We start from the raw sequence: 24,654 nt of genomic DNA, 5'->3' as shown, positions 1-24,654 counted from the left end.
GAGACTGAGCTGGAGAAGGGGCAGACACTGGATGGGTACACTGACCTGCTGCACCTGCGCACTCACGTTCACAACAGCCTCTTGAGCAGCTCTTCCTGCATCATCTGCCTTCCTCCATTACCTCTGGGATCTGTTTCCTGGCAGTGGGTTCGGCTCACCCCACTGCCCACTCCATCTTTTTGTGACTGTGCCAGGACCCATCTTCATAAATGGGTTGACAGCATTGACATTTTGCTGTGAGAGGGTCCAACAACTTGCCCTCTTGTATACAAACAGGGGCTACTTTACAGTGTGATGCGATGGGTGGGGGACACCCCTCTTGTATATACATAGGGGCAATTTGTAGGGGAGCCCTGGAGTTACAGGGCTTTTCCCCTTTAATCTGCTAGGGCTCTCGAGGCAATGCCATGCACCCCCCCCCCACCCCACCCCCCTCACTTCCAGACCAAGTGTACCTTGAGACATTCCTCCTCCCGTCCCAGCTACAAAAATAAAAGCAATATTCTTACCCTTGGACTCCGGGTACCTGAATAGGTCCCGACATCGTGGGCTGCAGCCGCGAACAGCATGTGCCGCTAGGCCACGCCCCGTTGTCATAGTCCGCTCCGCTTCCCTCTGCCCTCCCGGTGACTGACAGATGACATCACCGGGAGGCGGAGCTTAAACGTACATTGCAAAGAGGCATGGCTTAAGTCCAGGGGGCGGGGCTAAATCCCGGAATCTACAACAGTGCACTATACGTGCTTTGGTGCCCCCGCCCCCCGCAAATCCACACTTGAAGCGGGTGTTGATGCTGGTGGGACGGGTCCGGCGCTGCAGGCTGCAGTAGAAGGAAATTTGTTTTTCCTATCTACAGCAGCATAATCATCTGCAGATGCAGTGGGCCTATTTTGGAGTGTGGGCCTGGAGCTGCAGCTCCATTAGCCCCATTGTTAATCCGGCCCTGCTTGTAGCTGTAGCAGGTGATGTGTTAGTCACACGTTGAACACACTGATTTGCAACTGTGTGGTCTATGTAATGACATCTGCTGTAATGAAATCCTCACTGACTCACAAACCTGTGCTCCAATGTACAGTACATAAAAATACAATGGGGGACATTTATGAAAAGTAGTGCAAAGTGAAAACTGCTGGCAGTGTGTTGCGGTGTCGGATAGGGATGTTAGTCCACACAAAGGCACTTAACCAGGATGATTGGTTTATTCAGATAACAGAGATAACAGCTTGTAGTATATAGAAGATGTTCTGCAGCAGTAGGAACTCAGTGTTCATGTGAAGCAGTCCAGCGGTAGCACAGAGTCTCAGTACACACAGGATGTGGCTGCGGGGTAGACAAGGTCACACACTGAGGAGAGTAGAAGCTGCACGTCAGTGCAGGCTTCTCTCCCAGGAAGAACTCTCTCAGACTGTGCACTAAGCACCTCCTACTGCACTGAGCTAACACTAGGAGGGAAAACACTAGAGCAGTGAAGCTGTCTCTAGTGTTGGGAACAGAGACAGACCACAAAGTGAGCCACTGTCTAACACCCCCCTCGCTCTCCGATTTACATACATTTTCGTAACACTTTATCAAAACATTTCTCAATAAAGTTTTCCTGTAAAGGAAAGCACATTAATAAAGCATGGTAAGCAAACAGTAAAACAAATCAACATTTCTCAAAAGTATTCCAGTCCACATTTTGTCATGAACATATTCAGCAAGTGTGATGACAGTCCCTTTGTCAACATATCAGCAGCACTGCTCTCGCTTGCTATGTAATCCACATTAACAGACTTGTTTTCCACTAACTCACAGATAAAGTGATGTCTAATGGCAATGTGTTTGGACCATCCATAAAGCTTGGTGCTGGAAGACAAATCAATTGCTCCCTTGTTATCACAAGCAATGTTGATAGTCTCACTGTGGTAAAGAAGGCTAAGCTCACATAAAGTCTCCTTTATCCATAAAACTTCTTTTGCAGTTTCTGTAAGTGCCATGTACTCCACCTCAGTGGTGGATAGGGCAACAGTGGGTTGCTTTTTGCTCACCCAGCTGATGGCTGCGCCTGCCAAAATGAACAAGTATCCCATGTAGGAACGTCTGTCGTCCTCATCTGATCCCCAACTGGCATCAAAGAAAACTTCCAAAATCATACCTTTTGACTCTGTAAACACCAACTTTAAAGAACTTGTACCTTTTAAGTACCTTAAGATTCTTTTGACTGCAATCCAGTGTTGCCTCCCAGGGTTAATTGCAAACTGGCTTGCCCGGCTCACTGCATGTGTGATGTCGGGGTGAGTCCCAATACTTGCATACATCAAGCTACCAACAGCATTTTGATAAGGAATCTCTCTCATTTCCTCTATCTCCTCAATTAACTTTCCATTTAGGAATGCAGAATCAAAGTCTAACTAGTATAACAATAAATCTTGAAGTGTAGCAATGGCAATAACTAATCTCAAGGTGCTGTACATTGCAACAGGCAAAAAGATCTCTCCGTAGTCAATCCCGGATTTTTGTGTGTATCCTTTAGCAAAAAGGTGGGCTTTATAATTAGCAATAGTCCCATCCGCATTCAGCTTTCTGCAAAAGACCCACTTGTTTTTGATTGTCTTACAGTTATTCGGCCTGTCAACTACAGTCCATGTACTGTTATCATCCAGAGCTGACAGCTCTGTATCTATTACTGACCTCCATTCTTTCTAGTTGCTACTTGTTTTTGCTTCCTGTATATTTCGGGGTTCACAGTAAGCAATATTTGCATATTCCTTACTGTATCTTTTGGATGGAACACCTTTATTGCTCCTCATGGAACTTCTGTTTCCTGATTGGGTATCTGCATTAACTCTTTCAGGATCAGACACGCTATCCGCTGCCTGCATATCCAGCGATATACTGTTGCTGTGATTCTTGTTCCACTGTTCCAGTGATTGGTGCTATCCCATGGAACACCACATCTATAGACTTTAGAAGACGTTTGTTTGTAATGTCCCAAAGCCTGTATCCTTTGATTTTTTCACAGTATCCTAGCATAATACATTCCACTGACTTTTAGATCTAATTTCCGTCTTTTCTTCTTAGGCATATGTACATAAGCTTTACAGCTGAAGACACAGCTGAAGATTGACAGCTGGCTTTTTCTTGGACCATGCCTCCAGTGGCATTTTACCTTTTACGGCTACTGGGGGCGCACGGTTTTTAAGATATACTGCAGTAGACACTGCTTCCGCCCAAAAGCTTTTCTCCAGACCTGCGTAATTCAACATAGTCCATGCTCTCTCAACAATTGTATGATTTGCATGCTCACTCACACTGTTTTGTTCTGGTATGTAAGCAATTGTTAGTTGATGCTGTATGCCATATTTTTTCAGGAACTGTGCTAAAACTCTGTTGTCATACTCTCCGCCATTGTCGTACTCTCTGTCATTGTTGGATCTCAATACTTTCAATTTCAGACCCGTCTGAGTGTCTACCAGGTACTTGTATTCCACAATTTTATTGACAACTTCACTTTTAGCTTTAATGAAATACACGTGTCATCCTTGTGGCATCATCAATAAATGTTATAAAATACCTGTAGCCACTCATTGATTCCATCTCCATTGGACCACATACGTCAGTATGCACTAGGGATAGTGGTATTTCCGCTTTACTAGTAGACTTAGGAAATGGGGTCCGAGTCTACTTTCATTTTATACAACTCACAGTGATTTCATTTGCCATTCCATCGAGTAGCTTCTGGACGTTGTCATATCCCAGATGACCTAGGCACCTGTGCCACAGCTCCATCGACTGGTTTGAATCAGAGGCCGCCATTGCAGAACACTGCTCGGTGTCTAGGAAATCCAGTTGGTTGCACCGGGTTGCTGAAGCAATTACAGTCCCTTTCTCATTTTGCACCATACAGTTGCCCTTTGCAAACTGGACTCTGTAATCCTTTTTCTCCAGGACGCTTATAGCAATGAGATTGCTTCCCAATTCAGCACGAACAAGATGTCTTGGATGTCCATAATAACTGTTTCCCCTTTAATTCTTAGATGCACTGATTGTCCCAAATTTTGAAGCAGTGAGGACTTTGTCTCCAATCCCTTTGACTGTGATGGGTTCACTTACTGTCAGTGAAGTGAACCATTCTTGATTACAACTGAAATGCCTAGTGGCCCCCGAGTTCATGTACCAGCAATCCTTCTTGTGACTATCTGCTACATTCTGTGCTGACTCATTTGGTTTGTCATGCTTCTTCTGCGTACTACTGCAATTTTTCTGCAATCTGAGGCCTTGTGCCCCACTTGTGACATATAAAGCACTTGAACTTGAGCTTTCTGGACTTAGTACCTTTTTTGAATAAGGCAGAACCTTCAGCATGTGTCTCGACAAGAAAACATTCTTGGAACTGCAGCAGCTTGGCTCTTACAATTTCTGTTATCAGCTTGGTATCATTAGACTCCAAAGCTACTACCAGGAAGTCGAATTCTGGTGTCAGATTTTGTAACATCACCACCGCCACTTCCTAGTTGTCCACCTATCCCTGACAGATGCCAATTGCTGAGCTATTGACAGTATTTTATCAATATAATCATTCATGTCTTTACAGGCACTTAATTTTGTCCCATACAGCATATGCCTCAAGTTTATTCTTCAGACCTTTGACCTCATACACCATTTGCAGAGCTGCCCCCATGTCTTAGGTTGACACTTTCCCGCTGATAATGGAGTAGACGTGTTGTTCCACTGCCAAGCCTATCGTCCCGATGGCTCTATCCACTTCAACTGGGTTTTGGTCTGCTCCTGGCTCAATTGTGACTCTCCACAACTTATGCTGCTTAAGCTGCATCTCCATAGCAAATTTCCACGTTGTGTAATTCTCTGAGCCTTTCAGCTTTGTAAAGATCACACTGTTCCCTGTACTGTACATTCTTCTCTATATTAATAAAAATACTCCTTCTTTAATCAGCTGCACTTTTATTTATTATTTACCTCTGTTTTAGACTGCCTTTCTGACGTGGGGTCCTGGGCCCATAACCTGTTGGCAGAGTGTTGCGGTGTCGGATAGGGATGTTAGTCCACACAACGTCACATAACCAGGATGATAGGTTTATTCAGATAACAGCGATAGCATCTTGTAGTATATAGAAGATGTTCTGCAGCAGAAGGAACTCACAGTATACATGGGAAGCATTACAGCGGTAACACAGTGTCTCAGTACACAAAGGATGCGGCTGCGGGGTAGGAGGGAAAACACTAGAGCAGTGAAGCTGCCTCTAGTGCTGGGAATGGAGACAGACCACAGAGTGATACACTGTCTAACATAAACAAGAATGTCATACCACCCAACTTCCCGATTTTGGCAGAACAGTCCCATCTGAGATCCCTTCCCTCTGTTCCAAGCAGTGTGTGCCTTATTCATGGTTTTAAGGTAGGGGAACAGGACAGGGGCAGTTCAGTACATCCAAAGTTCTGACACACCCCCATGATGCATGGCTACATGGCCCACCTTAAAAGTTGGGAGGTGTTTGATGTGATGTTGCTCACAGAACCAATCAGAATATATAATTTTGCCGTTTGCAAACTCAAAGCTAGAGATAATCTACCCTGCTGTTTTTCGACCCTCAAACCAGCTTAAAAATTTCCCAAAATAACGTGAAAAAAAAATCTAGAATGGCAATCAGTGTTTTTGGCTATGGTGAGCTAGAATAACTATGCCCATGCAGTGCTGGGCCTGATTTAGGTCCCAACGCATCAGTGGTGCATGCCACAAAGTACAGAGGTACAGTACTTTGCGTCAGACTCGTCCTGCATATGCTCAGTACAGGTCTGTGACGTAGGACCCAGGCAGCAGACTGTCAGTGAGTGACAGTCTGCTGCCGCACGGGTGCGGCCACAGCCTCCATTCTGGATGACAGAGATTTCCTGGCCTCTCTGTTGGATCTGCGGCAGCTGGCTTGCTGAAATGCTGCATCCTAGGACACAGCTCAGATCACTAATGCATGATGCCTCCTACTGCAATAACATATAAGTGTAATCATTGCTGCTTCTATGTAAGCAGCAGTGATAGCTCCTCCAACCACATCTGAATTAGGCCCAGTGTTTACAGACATTCAAGTCAATTTTAAATATTTTGCCTTTTTTTTTATTGTAATTGGCAAACTTCCAAAATGTACAGTGAATTCCGAACACAGTAGTGTTAGCAGCTTGATAAACAACAGTTAAAATTGTCTTTATTTAACAATATCGGAAATTGACTGCAGCCCGCAAATATTAGCAGCAACTTTGATACTGAGAAGCAAACCTGCAATGTAAGTGGTGTCTGCCAGCCAGGAATTTGGAACACAGGGCCTGACTGAAACTTTTAAGTAAAGCAAGAAAGCAAGCAACTGGGCCAAAACCATGTTGCACAGCGGATGGGGGGGGGGGGGGGGGGGGGGGGAATGCGCAGAGAGCCTTAGAATTGGGTGGGGTGTGTTTAAACTAAAATCTAAATTGCAGTGTAAAAATAAAGCTGTCTAAAGGGGAGTACTCACGGAGAGATCCATGCTTAAAATCTAAGCAATCTGAATAGATTGCTTAGATATTAAGCACAGATCACTCATGTATACCCCTCTCAGCGTTAGCGATGCGCAACCCCGCACAACGCTATCGCCATCCCCCGTCCTCCCCCGCATCTCTCAGCACACATCGCGCTGTACTGAGCGGCGGGAGAGATGTGTGCTGAGCGGTTCGCTCAGCACACATCTCTCACATGTATATGGCCCTTAACACTTGTGGGCTACTGTCCACGCAGAAGCAGACAATATTTACCCTGCAGAGAAACAATGTAAGTGTATTTGCTCCATTTGTATGGCTACATGATTTGTTCCAGACACAAAGTTACTTGGTTTTTGTTTTTGTTTTGCTTTACTTACAAATATGAATCAGGAGCACAGTTCAAATCAGTAGTCTATGGACATTTGTATTTTGAACATCTTCAAGACCGTCAAAAAGATGAAATTCGATCAAGCTTTTAAACCAGTTTGAAATGTTCAATTATCTTATTTTACTGTACACTAGTTTTCATAAATGTTTCTCTTTCTTTTCAGCCCCAGACCTTAACTATCCTTGGGAGCCAAGAAAAGTGACTAAATATCCAAATAATCAAGATTTAATTATTTAGTTATTGACTGCTCACTGTATTTGTTATTTTGCTCTGCAAATCTGTCATTTCAGCTATCCACTAAACGATATAAACAATTAAACATGCTATACCTCTAAACACAGTTTTTTGAAATAAGGCCACAAACTAATACATACCAAGCTGTCAATTGTGTTTCGGATTGCTTGGAACCATTCCTGTATAGTAATATCTGTGTCAGACTGAAGAAGGATCTCATTTCCCGATACTGTTGTGATCTGAGGAGGAAATTTCATTGTAAGCAAGTGGACTGCTGAAAGATTATTTATTTATCCCAAACATGCCTTGTCAGTGGGAAATCCATTATTTCCATACTATCAAGAAAAAAAGTGATTTTCATTTGTAAGAAAATGTAATTATTTTATTGTCACGGTTCTCAAATATTAATGATGGTATTGTGTAATACAGTAAATTAAAAGAATTTTTTTATTGAAATAATCAATGTGTGCTGATATTTAATAGCTACAGTATCGTGTTATAGCACTTGTTTACGTAGAACATTATTTCCTGTTAAATATATAGTAAGTAATTAGTAAAAGTGTGTGCAGCATACTGTAGGTAAGGAGCGGAGCATTGACTTAAGAACCCTGCAATCATCAACCATTGTATAATATAGTTTGCAAACACTGATATTGATTTTTTTTCTTCTGCCTAATGACTGAAACGCAACATTTTAATCTGCTTATCAGTATCGCTAACTACTCAGCTAATGCAAGAGCAAGGAATGAAAGGTAGGGAAGAGACAATGTAAATTAATTAAAGGTCAACATGAGGGGGAGGTATCAGCGTATGCTATGTGTGCTGATACCACTTCTCCCCATATAGTACAGCAGTTACAGGGGCATAAATGGCGCTGCTGTCTAAAAGATAGCACGCCAATGTGCAGAGCAATGTAAGAAAAGTGACCGCTCCGACACCTGCAGCTACTGATCTCAATAGCTGCAGGTGTCGCTGCCCATACAACACAACAGGGACAGTGCTGTCTCTGGTTGTAGCGGGTGCTGGCTCCAGGATGTGCACGGGAGATCGCATAGCGAGATCCTGCACATGCGCAGTGGAGCTGACTGGGCAGGGAGACATAGCGCATCAGCACTAGGCTATGGAGATGATGGGGATCGCCGGAGGGGGGAGGTTGACTCCCCAGCTCCAACAAACAAGATGTTCTTACATCTTGTCCCTAATGCTTCCTGCTTCCTCGGTAAAGAGGCGAAGCAGGAAGAGTTATACCGGCATGTTATGTGCCTGTATAATACATCCCACCCAAGGATACTAATATTTCTACTTGTCGGATGAAACCATTTTTAATACATGCTTATTTTTCCATCCAAAGTCAGCAGGAAAAAAAAATTCTTTAGAAAAATCATCTTATTATTAATTATCAAATATGTAAGTATCAATATATTTTTCTTTAATAATTGTTACAAATCAGGGAAATTGTGACAATTTATGCAGGATCAGATTAGAAATTAAGGGAGGGATAGTGATATCCAATTTTTAGAGAACACTCATAGCACAATACAGAGTAATGCGCTTCATAGTAAGTTCATACTGTACAGAATATGGGTCTATCAGCTGTTAAGACAGATCATCATGTTGAATATGCAGTGCATTAAGTGTAATTAAACTGTGCGATTTATTTTAGCATAATACATAATTTGACTCAAGTCATTGTTTTATTGGTTTTTAGTAATACATTAATGTACAGTCCCTTTTTGTATACACTGCAGGTACTGTATTGCAGTTAACATTGTTTCAATTGTTAGTTAAAAGTACACTATTGATGATTTATATTATGTTTGCATACTCATGAATTTATTGAAGTTTTGGGGTCCCTAATTCTTTGAACCTGCACCATCTTCTTCTCTGTGCCTCTGTCTTCAGGAGGTGATGTCCAGAAAGTAGGCAAATACTGTAAGATATAGGGGGATATCCAATTAGCCCCGGTAATATACCGGGGCTAAGTGTCCTGCCAAGGGCTATCCTATTAGCCCCAATAGGCTGGCATGAGCGAACAGCTTATTGGGGCTTCTGATGATGCAGCGGTTTCCGACTCCTGACAGCTCCTGGTGCAGTGCTGACCTCCAGCTCCCAGGGTCAGGGGAAGTGGGGGCTGCGGCGCTGCTCCGGCTCCACTGAGTGCCGGCTCCCAAGCCGTGGCACCCTCACCCAAACTGGGCTGTTTCTCGCAAAAACACACAGGTTTCACTGAACCTGTGTGTTTTCGGGAGAAAAGGCATATTTTTACAGGTGATCTATTAGGATAGCCTGGAAAAAAAATTGTTGAAACATTGGGAAAAATCATGAAAACTGATGTTTACTGTGGGTAATAGGATACCGCCAATAGTTGTGTGATATGTCCAATTTAAAGGGGACTGTCCAGTCGACCCGTGGGGGTATGCCAGCTAGAAGATGACCCTTTAATGTCATGCAGGTATGCATAACATTGACGGAGCATTCTTAGAGAAGAGTAAAGAGGCTTATTGTGGCACATATCGTAGTGACATGGCCAGAACTTTTGGTGAAGAACACACCACCTTCTCATGTTCCAATTCCAGAAAATGTGAGGAATGTTATTAACCTTAAGCTTAAGCTATATTGTACTAATGTACAGTATACTGCTGCACTAGAATGTTGGATCATTCACATCAATGTTGGGATACCCATGTACACCATTGGGGTGCGCTGCACATTTCATTTGGTTGTGCCCACAGGAAAATTTTGAGAGTAATACTCTTCCCCAAGGAGTGTGTCTAGCACAATTTTTATGTCATCAATCCACTGGTTCAGTGAAACCTATAATACATGATCATGTACCAATAGTATCCACCCAAATCATACCTCCCCTCAATGCTTAAAACTCTGTTACATCACTTAAGTACATATGACCACAATATACCCCATAGTAGTTCTGCCAATTCATATTATGCCAAATATAACTGGATGGTAGTTTATATAATACATGTGTCCTCAACTCCTCCAGGGGTGGAGAGAATTAGGGAGTGAAGTGAAGAGGTTAGCAATGCTGCACTGCTAAGTCCTGTGAGTTCCGGTGGTGCCCATTATTTCTGCTCACACCCTCCTTAGGTCACGAGCAGAAGTTGGGTGTCCAAATGCAGCGCACCCTGTGCTTTGCACAGGTTTAGCCACTTAATGAGTCTAAACCCGGTACATATGTGATAAGCAATAGGCACCTGCAGCACTTGCACCCATTGGCAAAACAAATATATCACCTCAACTGAATTCCCCTCACTGAGTGACTCACTCGCTGAAAATGCTGGTAATTTTGCTGACAAGATTGGAGACAGTGTGCGACATTAGGGTGTGCCTGGCCATGCTCTGGTCCCTATGATGTACACTATAACTTGCAATCTACATAATCACTATTTCGGTTTTAAAAATAAATTAACCATAACCTCGGATAAGAACTAAAATATTGGGTACTGTAGATAGTGGTGACCTGGTCTTTCCTCTAGATGACTGAGCAAGAATATAAACAGGAATGGTTTGTTCCTTTCGCTTTGTGGAAGGTTCCTATACTTATCTTACATTTGGCCTAACAAGAGAAACAATAAGAACCTTCCACAAAGAGAAAGTAACATATACCATATACAATAATAACATTGATTGATTGATTGATTGATTGACTTAAGGCGGGTACACACTACCTGATGTGTAAATGCTGGCGGTGAATGACTATACCATTGAATGATATAGTGTTTAACTACATAGTGCGTACACACTGAACGTTATCGTTCAGTGATAACGTTCAGAGATATCACCACCGGCATTCCCAAACATGCAGCTCAGCCCAACCCTGATGGGTTGAGCTGATTGTCAGCTCAATATTGGGAGCGCACATCGTTCACTTATATCACCCCCATACACACTGGAAGATTTCAGGCTAAAAATAAATGATAACAACATAAATATCGTTATAGTTTATTTTTTAGGCAGAAATCGCCTAGTGTGTACCCCCCTTAACTAACTTCTCTATTGTGTATTTAATTATTGTGTTGATTGGATCAACCCTTATTTTTCTAGTACCAACTGGGCCACCAAACCATCCCTGTTTATATTCTCAGGTAAGAACGGTTCATTCAAATGCAAAATAAAAAAAACTGACTTAAGGACATTCCTTGATTCTTAGGTACATATTGAACTTGCCTAATTAAGCTTGTGTGCTCTTTTCTGTACGAAGCTTCAAGAAGTTATGGATAAATGTGATGATTGTAATAATCATATAGTAATGAAAAATGATATCACAGACATCGCAAAGGATTTAAGCCACTTTTAAAAGAGCATCCCTATTATATATTACCACATAAAACCTTTGTAGTGTACAGACAGTCTCCATTTTCTTTCTCACAGATTGGTTGTTGCTATTTTTATCTTTTCAATTTGGCTCTTAATTGTACCATCACAGCTCTGTCAGTCCATATTTTAAGTGCTAAAATTAACACAAATGTAATAATACTGGGAACTAAGGATGTCTACAGAAAATATGTTAATATGCAAACATTCTATACTGTGATATGGCTCGTGCCAGTAGAACATTTAACTATACAGAATACTTTCAGAATTACTATGAACACAGTTCAAGCTAAATTTACACTGCTCTGTTCTTGGCATAACTTCCACACCGTATTACTTGGCATCTGTTTTTCAGGAAAGTACTTTATTTTTTTCTTAAATATTTTTAAACAAACTTTTAAAACACGAAAAGTGTATATACAGTGACAGAGTTTTTGGTCCAGTAGTTGTTTTCAATATGCAGTATACACACAGTAGGCACAAGGACATTGAAGGAGGGTAGGATGCACCTCTCAAAGTGGACACATGGGAGGGCTTCTATAAAGAGTCCTTTCCTTTGGCTCTCTTTCTAGACATACAGATGTCACAGAGCAAGCTCAGTGCACCATACAGTGTATGTAGTTTGTGATTGGATTGTGATGTCACTTAGGGGTGTATTCATGAAGCAGTGGAAAGAGTGGAGAAGTGAGCCAGTGGAGAAGTTGCCCAGGGCGACCAATCAGCATTGAAGTAACATTTATCATTTGCATACTATAAAATTATACAGAGCAGCTGATTAGTTGCCATTTGCCACTTCTCCACTGGCTCACTTCTCCACACTTTTCACTGCTTCATGAATAGACCCCAGAGTGAGCACAGAACAGTAACACAGAGTATGTAGCAGGTTAGTGTGTGACTGGAGCGTGATGTCACAGAGTGAGCACAGTGCAGTCATAGTGTATGCAGCAGGTTAGTTTTGTGATTGGATGGTAATGTCATAGAGTGAGCACAGTGCAGTCATACAGTGTATGCAGTAGGTTAGTTTGTGATTGGATGGTAATGTCACAGAGTGAGCTCAGTGCAGTCATACAGTGTATGCAGTAGGTTAGTTTGTGATTGGATGGTAATGTCACAGAGTGAGCTCAGTGCAGTCACACAGTATATACATCAGGGTAGTGTGTGATTGGATGGCGATATCATCAAGTTATCACAGTGCAGTCATGGGCGGTATTCAAATGATATATCACGCCCAATCTCCTTTCTAAAGTGATCCCCATTATTGCGCATATCGCGCCCACAGTAATCAGGCTTAGCTGAATAAAGGGTTGGGCGCTTTCGGTCCCTTGGGGGTAGAAACAGAACGGGTGTGGAAGGGGGTGAAAAGAATTGAATACTGCCCATAGTGTATGTAGCAGGTTAGTGTGTGACTGGAGTGTCAGTGCAGCAGGTTAGCTTGTGATTGGATGGTGATGTCACAGTGCAAGATCAGTGCATCATACAGTGTATGTAGCAGGTTAGTTTGTGATTGGATTGTGATGTCAGAGAGTGACCATAGTGCAGTCACACAGTGTAGACAACAGAGTAGTGTGTAACTGGATGGTGATTTCATAGAGTGAGCTCAGTGCAGTCGTAATGTATGCAGCAGGTTAGTTTGTGATTGGATGGTGATATCACATTGTGAGCTCAGTGCAGTCACACAGTGTATGCACCAGGGTAGTGTGTGATGTCATAGAGTGACCTCAGTGCAGTCACTCAGTGTATGCAGTATGGTAGTGTGTGACTGGATGGTGATGTCACAGAGTGAGCACAGTGCAGCAATAGTGTATGCAGCAAGTTAGTTTGTGATTGGATGGTGAAGTCACAGTGAGAGCTCAGTGCAGTCATACAGTATATGCAGCAGGTTAGTTTGTAATTGGATGGTGACGTCACAGTGTGAGCTCAGTGCAATCACACAGTGTATGCATCAGGGTAGTGTGTGATCAGATGGTGATGTCATAGATTGAGCTCAGTGCAGTCATACAGTGTATGTAGCAGGGTAGTGTGTGATTGGATGGTGATGTCATAGAGTGAGCACAGTGCAGTCATACAGTGAATGTAGAAGGTTAGTTTGTGATTGGATGGTGATGTCACAGTGCGAGCTCAGTGCATCATACAGTGTATGTAGAAGGTTAGTTTGTGATTGGATTGTGATGTCACAGAGTGAGCACAGTACAGTCATACAGTGTAAGCAGCAGGGTATTGTGTGATTGGATATGATGTCACAGTCTATGTAGCAGGGAAGTGTGTGACTGGATTGTGATGTCACAGAGTGAGCGTAGTGCAGTCACACAGTGTATGTGGCAGGTTAGGGTGTGATAGGATGGCGATGTAACAGAGTGAAAACAGTGCAATCACAAAGTGTATGTAGAAGGTTAATGTGTGATTGGATGGTGGTGATAAAGAGGGGCTGATACCAAGATGCCCTGTTGCGATCGCTTTTAAGCATCTGTTGCCATATTTGCACCAGTGACTTTGTCATTGCTAGTATTAGTCTGTCCCCTGACTTTATGTCATTGCTAGTATTAGTCCGTCCCCTGATGTATAAGTGTGCATCTGAATGTGCAAGGACTGGGATGCCCACTTTTTAGTGTATTCAGATGCAACCATCGGTTGCACCATTGAAACTTGTCCCAGCGTCATGCTAGGTACAGATTCTCTGTCCCGGTATGTCCTTCTTTGTGGGCGAAAAAGCATGAGTTTGCAACCAGTTCTGTGACACGCCTGTCACACTCCCATAATATGGTGCATCTCTGTGCATCTTAATAGCGACCTCCCAGTCCCTGCCCAGGAACACCCAATACATTTCCAATACATGCATCTCAGTCGCTACTGCACCTCTGTGCACACATACTGTACTGTGTCACACATGGGCCATATGAGTTTTTTAGGATTTTCATACACGCAAAATAGCAAAAAATCACTAAACTCCGTGAACATCGGCAATCGGGCCCAGAGTGAGCGCAGCGCTGTCACACAATGCATGTAGCAAGTTAGTGTGTGATTGGATGGTGATGTTTTTGAGGGAATGCAGTACAATACAGTTGTCTTTCAAAGGCGTCACCATCGATGGAACCATCGATTTCTACCATCTGTGACAGAAATCGACTGAAGGGAAGCCATCGATGGTTTTGTAGCCATTGATTGATATCACTAATTAGGATGTGGTGCACTTATGGCAGGAAACTCACACAAGCAGGGCTGAGTGCTGCGGCTGCAAGAAATGCTGGAAAGATTTATGAAAGCTTGGGCAGAGATAAAGTGGCTGGTGATAAAGTACCAACCAATCAGCTCCTGTCATTTTTAAAATGCAGCCAGTAAAATGGCAGCTAGAAGCTGACTGCTAGATACTTTATCCCCGTCCAAGCTTTGATAAATCTCCCCCAGTATCTCTAGCAGCCACAGAACTGAGCCCTGCTTGTGTGAGATTAGTCAGCCACTTAAGCCATTATGGTTGTGACTGTCTGGCTCCACTCACTGCATCTCTGAGCTACGTATATTAGTTAGTGCTGCTTCTGTTGTGAGCTCATAGGGTCTATTTACTAAGCCTTGGATGGAGATAAAGTCGCTGGAGATAAAGTACCAGCCAATCAGCTCCTGTCATTTTTCAAACTCAGTCTGTGATATAGCAGTTAGGAGCCGATTGGCTGGTACTTTATCTCCAGCAACTTTATCTCCACCCAAGGCTTAGTAAATAGACCCTAAAAGCTCAGTGACAGAGCTGGGCCATTAACAGGAGTAAAAGAAGAAGAAAAACACATTTTCGTGTCACACCATCGGAGCTCATCATTGATGGCAAAGAAACAATAAACCTCCACTGTTAATGTCAAAACCATCAACCATTGGTAGTAAAGCATTGATGGTTGCTAGCTATAAATGGTCGTTGCCCATCCCAACAATGCAGTCACTCTATCTTTGTACCAAGTTAGTGTGTCATTTGATGGTAATGTAGTTTTAACCACCAGTCAAGGTCAACTTATTGCTTGTGTTTCTGGACTGATCATACTATATAATGTGATGCCACTCCAACATGAATTTTGGCCTTTTGTGGGTGAAAGGGCTACTTAGGAGGCCCTTGGAAAATACTTTGTTGCCCATTAGAACTACAGACTAATTTCAGATAAGTGTTTGAAGGAGATGTAATCATGTTACAGGCAGTCGGGATCCCGTCGGTCAGTATACCAACACCGGAATACTGACCGCTAGAAATCTCGACAGTCGGTATGACGACTAACAGAGACTATTCTTTCTCATGGGTGTCCATGTCACCCATAGAGTGGGAATAGAACCTGTGGCGAGCGCGACGAGCCACCGAGCCTGCAAGGAGCTGTTGCGCTCGACCCCCCCCTCCCCTTGCTGGCAATCTGGAGGCCGGGGTCCCAGCATCGTTATGCTGACCACGATATCCCCACCGCTGGTCACCCTACCCCAACCCGTTTGAAGTGATATAAAAGCATTGTAAGGCATGTGGTGGCCTAGTACACAGTCCTTTAGCTTTCGTAACGTTGCGATTATTCGCTCAGTTTACCTGCATGTCATAGGCAGTATAAGCAGTTACTCATTTTTGAATGCTGCCTGCTTACATATGTTTACAAAGCGTCCTATGGACCTGAAGTTTATTATCCCAATATTTCCACAATTACTACTCATATAACAAATGTATAAGGTTTAACTCCTTTATGATCAAATTGTTTTATATCTTTGTGGCTAAACCAGACTGCATAGGTTTGCAATAGGTAATCTGATTTAGTACTTTTTCAGACTGTATTTACCGTTCTCAATAGATTGAACAGTAACAGTCCAGAGAAAGGGAAATTATTATGGGAATCACTATTGGAAAGACACATTTTCTGCTGCGGGGTACACTGGGCTCCACAAGGATTGGACAATGGGGTGTAGAGTAGGATCTTGATCCGAGGCACCAACAGGCTCAAAGCTTTGACTGTTCCCAGAATGCACAGCGCCGCCTCCTCTATAACCCCACCTCCCTGCACAGGAGCTCAGTTTTGTAAGTTGGTGCTGCAGTAAGCAGGCACTTAACAGAGGGACTGCTCCAAGCAGCCCTAAGAAAAGCTTTTTATGAGGTAAAGCGGACTTTCTCAGTCGTCAGGACGTGCATGCCGGCGAGTGGAGCCTCCATCCAGAAGTGTTTCAACTCCTAGTGGAAAAGTGGGGTCTTCCAGATGTAGATCTGATGGCGTCTCTACACAATCACAAGGTTCCGGTCTTCGGAGCAAGAACAAGGGATCCTCAAGCAGCATTCGTGGATGCGCTGGCGGTGCCGTGGAGGTTTCGGCTGCAGTACGTGTTCTCTCCGGTGTCACTCCTGCCCAGGGTAATTTGGAAGTTCAAGCAAGAAAAAGGAAATCTGCTTCTCATAGCTCCAGTGTGGCCCAGACGGCACTGGTTCTAAGACCTGCAAAGCCTATCGTCAGAGTGTCCACTTCTGCTCCCACAACACCCAGACCTCCTCGTTTAGGGCCCCTGTGTCTATGTCTACCAGGACCTAGCCCGGCTGTCTTCCGTCTTGAGGGCTAAGGGTTTTTCTAAAGAGGTCATTAAAACTATGTTGCGGGCCCGGAAACCGGCTTCTGCTCGGATTTACTATAGGGTCTGGCATTCCTACTTTGTTTGGTGCGCATCTAATAATTATGACGCTTCCAAGTTTAGTACAGCCAAACTTTTGGCTTTTCTGCAGCAGGGCCTAGATTAAGGCCTGCGCCTGGCCTCCCTCAAGGTTCATATTTCTGCCTTGTCGGTGTGGTTTCAGAGAAAAATTGCGACTTTACCTGATGTTCATACTTTCACTCAGGGTGTGTTGCGTATCCAACCTCCCTATGTCCCACCTGTGGCTCCTTGGGACTTGTCGGTGGTTTTGGAGGCGTTGCAGGAGCCTCCATTTGAACCCCTGGGTTCAGCTGACCTTAAGTGGCTTTCCCTTAAGGTGGTGTTCTTGCTGGCTATTGCCTCTGCTAGAAGAGTGTCGGATCTGGGTGCCTTGTCTTGTAGTTCCCCATATCTGATTTTTCACCGTGACCGGGCGGTTCTTAGGACTCGTCCCGGATATTTACCTAATTTGGGCCCTCATTCCGAGTTGTTCGCTCGGTAAAAATCTTCGCATCGCAGCGATTTTCTGCTTAATGCGCATGCGCAATGTCCGCACTGCGCCAAGTAAATTTGCTATGCACTTAGGAATTTTACTCACGGCATTTTCATCGTTCTGGCGATCGTAATGTGATTGACAGGAAATGGGTGTTACTGGGCGGAAACAGGACGTTTTATGGGCGTGTGGGAAAAAAACGCTACCGTTTCCGGAAAAAACGCAGGAGTGGCCGGAGAAACGGGGGAGTGTCTGGGCGAACGCTGGGTGTGTTTGTGACGTCAAACCAGGAACGACAAGCAGTGAAATGATCGCAGATGCCGAGTAAGTCTGAAGCTACTCAGAAACTGCTACGAGGTGTGTAATCGCAATATTGCGAATACATCGTTCGCAATTTTAAGATGCTAAGATTCACTCCCAGTAGGCGGCGGCTTAGCATGAGCAAATCTGCTAAAATTCACTTGCGAGCGAACAACTCGGAATGAGGGCCTTGGTTTCTTCGTTCCACCTTAATCAGGAGATTGTGGTTCCGGCCCTTGTCTCTCCTGATCTCTCAACCAAAGAGAGGTCTTTGGATGTGGTACAGGCTCTCCGTATCTACGTGAAGAGAACTGCTTCTGTTCGAAAATCTGATTCTCTCTTTGTTTTGTTTGGATTTCACAAACGTGGCTGGCCTGCTCACAAGCAGACCCTGGCCAGATGGATTACAATGGTGATTGCACATGCTTATGTGAAGGCTGGTCTATCAGCTCCTACTCACATTATGGCCCATTCTACTCGGTCTGTTGGACCTTCTTGGGCGGCCCAACGTGGCACGACCCTTGAACAATTGTGCAAGGCGGCTACGTGGTCCTCCGGGAACACGTTCATAAGGTTCTATGCCTTCGATACTGCCGCTTCCCAGGATGCTTCCTTTGGACGCCGGGTTCTTGTGCCCGCTACAGTGCGTCCCCTCCCATAAGGAACTGCTTTAGGACATCCCCATTGTCCAATCCTTGTGGAGCCCAGTGTACCCCGTAGCAGAAAACGAGATTTATGGTAAGAACTTACCTTTGTTAAATCTCTTTCTGCGAGGTACACTGGGCTCCACAAGGCGCCCACTCTGACACACTTAGCTTCTTTGGGTTGGTATGGCATTAGCCGCTGACACTTCTCTTGTCGTGAGAGTGTGGTGTATGTGGCTACTAACCGTTGTCGTCTCTTTTCCTGCTACTGCATTGGGCTGGTTAACTAAAAACTGAGCTCCTGTGCAGGGAGGCGTGGTTATAGAGAAGGCGGCGCTGTGCATTCTGGGAACAGTCAAAGCTTTGAGCCTGTTGGTGCCTCGGATCAAGATCCTACTCTACACCCCATTGTCCAATCCTTGTGGAGCCCAGTGTACCTCGCAGAAAGAGATTTAACAAAGGTAAGTTCTTACCATAAATCTCGTTATTTCAGTTCATAAAAAAGGGGGAACCCTCTATGCCAATCTGCACCAGGGTGTGCTCAATGCATAAATTGTCAGCCCAGTTACACCTACCTGAACACAGACAGATGGACGGACAGAAAGACACACAGACAGATGCAGAAATATATCATGTAAATATGAAGTCAAAGAAAGCAAACAAAATAATTTCTATTGAAGATAGTTTTTTCCCCCCTTATTAATGCAAATATTAACTGTTTAAAATTATCCCCTTCTGTTTAATAGAGTGAAAGAATTATAGAACTATTTTTTTATCTGACAGCAAAACAGTTAAAATACATTTGAACAGACACAATTACATCTAGAGGATTACTGCTAAAGACATTTATGTGATTTCTTCTGCGTTCATTTCTTAGTGCCGCTCTCATCTTCAGAGTAGCAGGGTAAGGCAGCTTTCAAAAGACTTCTACTGCTCTCTACAGTTTAAAAGTGTCCACTTCTTAATCACATATGATAATTTACTTTGTTTTCCTGAGTTGCAGTTAAAGCCGGTCCACACTATTTGCTGTTAAATCCTTTTTTTTTTTTGTGTTTAGATTTCTTTAGCTTACTTTTATATATTGATTGGTCCGTTTCTCTGATAAACGATCCTTGGAACCGTTCACTAAAGCATATTTACACTTTGTACTAGGAAAATTTCAACTCCCTTGGGGAACGGCTTCTGTACAGGCTGTTAGCTTTGAGTCTAGCCAGTGATTGACCAATTTGTGATCATAGATGAAAATGATCTATAACTGACAACAAAAGCAAATAGTTGTGCATGGCAAAGTCTTGGATGCAAACGTGAAACTTTGTTCTTTCCTGGTACGGACATACTGGGATAGCGACATAAAAATAAGTAAAATAAATCTGCATGAATATGAGAAATCATAGAACTGTCAGCTTTGATTTCTATCATGATCTGCTTTAGTTAAGCTCTTTCAGCACATGTAGCACTTAAGGCATATTCTGGCATAAATATGCAATTTTTTCTGTAATCTCGATTTGTAAAGTGAATACAGGAATCCAGATCCAACCTACTATAGGTGTTTTGCTCTATTTGTGTTTTTTTAATTGTTGTGTTCCACATACTGTACAGTATAATTAATTTAAAACATAATAATCAACATTAAACATTAATCATAAACATATCAAATCTATGCAAAAATAGCAGATTAAAACTAGAATGTATATTATCAGGAAACAGAACAAAAATTGTACTTGTAATTATCTATTAAAGAACCAATAACCAATATATTATGAGTGCTTTTCATTTATTGTATCTGATGAGATTTTATGTCATTCTTAGGCCACTCACAAGAAAAACGTGCTTACTGTACATTACATTTTGGGCACATCAGTTGTAATCTATTTACATCTTCTGTCTAGGCTTGTTGCTATATTCGTTTTGAGCTGTTAATGCAGTTTTTTTTATGTAAATCTATGTATGTGATGACTATAAACTATAATACTAATTGGAAGTACATGCAACAATTTTAGACATGACCCATGTTGTGTGTTTTGAATTGCAGCAATGTCTGGTAAAATGACAAGAAAATATATAGTACGCAGGGTATTGTAGTCAGTATTTTAAAATTAAAATGTCAAATGTTTCTCTGTGTTTAGTGATTTGTAATGGGTGGTCTTCTGTATGCCGGCGGTCGGGCTCCCGGCGCTCAGTATACCGGCGCCGGGAGCCCGACAGCCGGCATACCGACACTTATTTTCCCTCGTGGGGGTCCACGACCCCCATAGAGGGAGAATAAAATAGTGTGGCGCGCGTAGCGCGCCACCGTGCCCGTAGCGTGGCGAGCGCAGCGAGCCCGCAAAGGGCTCATTTGCGCTCGCCACACTGTCGGTAAGCCGGCGGTCGGCCTCCCGGCGCCGGTATGCTGGTCGCCGGGAGCCCGACCGCCGGCCAGCCGTAGTGAACCCATTTGTAATCACTGGGGTAAATTTACTAAGATGGGAGATTTTTAGAACTGGTGATGTTGCCCATGGCAACCAATCAGATTCTACTTACAATTTATCTAGCTGCTTCTAGCAGATAATAGATATAATCTGATTGGTTGCTATGGGCAACATCACCAGTTCTAAAAATCTACCACCTTAGTAAATTTACCCTACTGTGTGTAGGCCCTCTGTGTCTCCTTCATAAATCAGGTCTCAAGCACCCAGCCACTGTATATGCAATACCATCGGCTAATTAGCCATAATGCAGGTATCTGTTGGTTTGAAGGAAACTGAAAAGCAACAAGATACTGAGATTGTAGGGGTAAATCTACAGGGTTGTCAACTGCAGCTCAAACATGCAGGGACTTAAACTCCAACTAGTCAACCGCATTGCTTGAAACTTGAACAAAACAAAGCATTTTTGTGTGTTCTGCAATGCGGTCATCTAAAGTTTACTGTATCCTGACAGTTTACTGTATCCCAAAATATAACTGTATCCAGAAATGTAACTGTATCCTGAAAGTTTACTGCATATCAAAAAGTGTTAGAAAGAATTTATTATATCAACTGAATTTAAGGCAGAAACAAATTGGCATGGGCTTTGCTGCAATATACAATTTAAAGGAAAACAGCGTGTGCCCCCCACTCAATATATAGATATTGATTATGCCAATATTATACCTAAAATAGAATGGTGTGTATATACTAATTCTTAATAAATAATTTGTATTTTTATTATTATTATTATTATTATTATTATTATGAGACAGGTCAATTGATCCACAATTGAGCAAGTAAAACACCATGGAGATATTTTAGACTCTAAACGTCTTCATCAGCAACAGTGACACCTGCAGATTGTAAGTACAAACACAGCCTAAAAATGTGAACAAACAGTAAATACTGCAAAGCTTAAATCTATTTATTTTTATGTGGAATGCTTAAACTTTGATATTTTGAAACCTTTATGTAGCTGAACACACACACTGGTCAGAAGAGTAGTCATATTACACTGCACAAGTTCCAGTGAGTGAAATGAGCCATCTTCCCAGACTATGCATCAAACAGTTGGACTACATGAAATCTGGCCTCTGATCTATAATGCGACTGTCAGGATTGTACCATGTGGACACTGTACAACCATTCCCCCAATTCCTATTGCAACGCAGAACTCTATTGCTAATGGGAAAACTGAGGAGGAGCTGGTATGAGTATTTTCTATAAAAAAAAAAAAAATTCTATATATATATATATATATATATATATAGAATTAACCTCAAACACTACGGTAACATTTTGCTTCTGTTTTTGTTAAAAAAGCAATGAAACTAAAATACCAGTTGCTTTCTATAATGGATCTACCAATATGTGTCTTACATCTATCTTAAAGGTAAGTGCAAGCTATTCTCTGTAATTATTTCTTTCAAGTAAAAAAACAAAACAAAACAGTATAGACTGGGTATAGTATCTTTTTATTGTACTTATAAATAAGTAAGTACTGTTGCTGTAAATCATTCATTTTGATCTTTTGTGTCGGTGTGGACCATCTAACCCAGGTATTCCCAACCACGGTCCTCAAGGCACACCAACACTGCAGGTTTTAGTGATATCCAGGCTGCAACACAGATGGTTAAATCAAAATAACTGAGCTACTAATAAAGTCACCTGTGCTGAAGCCTGGATATCAGTAAAACCTGCACTGTTGGTGTGCCTTGAGGACCGTGGTTGGGAATGCCTGATCTAACCCATAGGACTGCAAACTCGGTCCTCATTACCCCACACACAGTGCATGTTTTTCAGGTCTCCTCACAGAATCACAAGTGAAATAATTAACACCACCTGTTTCTGTGAGTAATTAATACACCTGTGCACCTGCTGAGTTACCTGCAAAGCATGCACTGTGTGGGGTAATGAGGACCGAGTTTGCAGACCTATGATCTAACCAATGGGGGTCACGTCTAAAACTTATTTTTCTGGGAATAGGCTAAACTGAACTTTGTGTTAATTGCAATATTTCACAAATAACATCTCTAATAACTGGGATGCAAACTTTTCTAAATACAGTAGGTAAACTGATCATAATTACGAGCAAGTGTTCCGAATTTCGTTATACAAATTAACTTACAATCCCCTAAACCACCCCAAATCATGTTCATGCTTAAATATACCTGCATTTGATAGGGTCATTTTCTATTGTTCTGAGACATCTAGGTAACTTGAAAATAGGTAAAAATTAGAGATGAGCGGGTTCGGTTTTACTCGGATCTCAAAGTGGCATCTTATTGGCTCAAGGATGTCACGTGTTTTGGACAGCCAATAAGAAAAATCCAGATAAAACCGAACTAGCGTTAATTCTGGCGTTAAATCCGAACCCGCTCATCTCTAGTAAAAATATGTCTGTCTATACAGCATGATTCTGGGAGGTGTGGTGAGGTAAATGGCTCAGGAGGCATTGGCTAGCATCAGAGCCAGATTTACACACAAAATATGAGCCCAAGGATTCCTGTGGGCATTATACACAGGTGCAGCAGTATATACTGCTGGAAATTTGGTGAGTTTTGATCAGAGATGTGCGGAAAAGATAGGAGTGCCTCCCTTGTCATACACTTTGTACTCCAGAAATTTGACTATAAAAATGATTAGAATAACACAAAGAAGATATTTCTAATATATTCTTTGTATTTTTCATATACTTTAATAGTTATAACTCTGGCGTATATGTTAGTATGACAGGAAAGGCTCTGCCTCACCGGCCTCACCTCACCGCACGTCATTGAGATTATACTGATAGCCATCTTCAGCAATGAACAAGTTTAAACATTCTAATGAAACTGAATATCTGAACATGCACTTGAGATTGAAACACACAGGTTAGGCCATGCAGGGGTATTATCCAAATGGAGATTTACAAAAGTGGATGTCATGCAAAAACTACAAACCCTAAACAAATCTCACTTGTATTGCTGTTCAATGTTTTGCAGTCTTAAGCTGGGTACACACTGGCCAATATATTGGCCACCATTGTAAACCCATTATGTCTGTGAACAACGTCATTCACAGACATTTTGTGTTAGCTGTGCAGCATAGCCGATGGTCGATATACTGTATCTGAAGATATATCGGCGCATCTGACTGTGTGTACAAGCAGATGTATTGCGGGGACCGAAGTTAAAGCTGGGCAGGCAAATACAAATGCACACCCAGCTGTGACATCAGGACAAAACATAGAGCGGCCAATCGTAAGTGTCTATACCTACCTGAATTAGTCGCTCATGAGGTGCGACAGCTAGTCAAACCGCCAAGTCACCCAGGTGTGTACCCAGCTTTAGGACCCATCCAAATGGTCAATGAAAAATAGCACCTGTTAAAAACGGAACTCCCTCCAGAAAATGTTATATTGTACTAGCGTTTACCAGAGCATTAGAAAGATGGCTCACAGTTTATCTGCAGACATAATTAGTGCACTATCGGCCTGACTCAGAGATGTACAGTTATCCTGCTGCAGCTGTGAGTGTGTACACAGCTAATGAGTGAAAATATGCAAATACTGCAGCCACTTAATCTGTATTAAGACACCCACTGGCAGTATTGCGAACCACAGCGGCTGCATACAAATACACAGCGTGGGTCGCAGGTCAGTTCATTATTGAACTTCTGCGCAGTTCTATGATAATGTAGCTTTGT

At 42.6% G+C, this 24,654-nt stretch overlaps 1 protein-coding gene across 3 annotated transcripts in view; it reads right to left on the bottom strand.

The window, feature by feature from the left end:
* ARHGAP15 (Rho GTPase activating protein 15) overlaps positions 1 to 24,654 on the bottom strand; it is a 1,201,663-nt gene that overhangs the window by 602,338 nt on the left and 574,671 nt on the right. For all 3 annotated transcript variants that reach the window (XM_063933735.1, XM_063933734.1, XM_063933733.1), the window contains exon 7: positions 7,267 to 7,365. In XM_063933735.1, the coding sequence (XP_063789805.1) occupies positions 7,267 to 7,365 (99 nt within the window). The remainder of the gene's footprint in view (positions 1 to 7,266; positions 7,366 to 24,654) is intronic.

Source organism: Pseudophryne corroboree, chromosome 7 (assembly GCF_028390025.1).
Source record: "Pseudophryne corroboree isolate aPseCor3 chromosome 7, aPseCor3.hap2, whole genome shotgun sequence".
Lineage (NCBI taxonomy): Eukaryota > Metazoa > Chordata > Amphibia > Anura > Myobatrachidae > Pseudophryne > Pseudophryne corroboree.
This window is presented reverse-complemented; position numbering and strand designations above follow the sequence as displayed.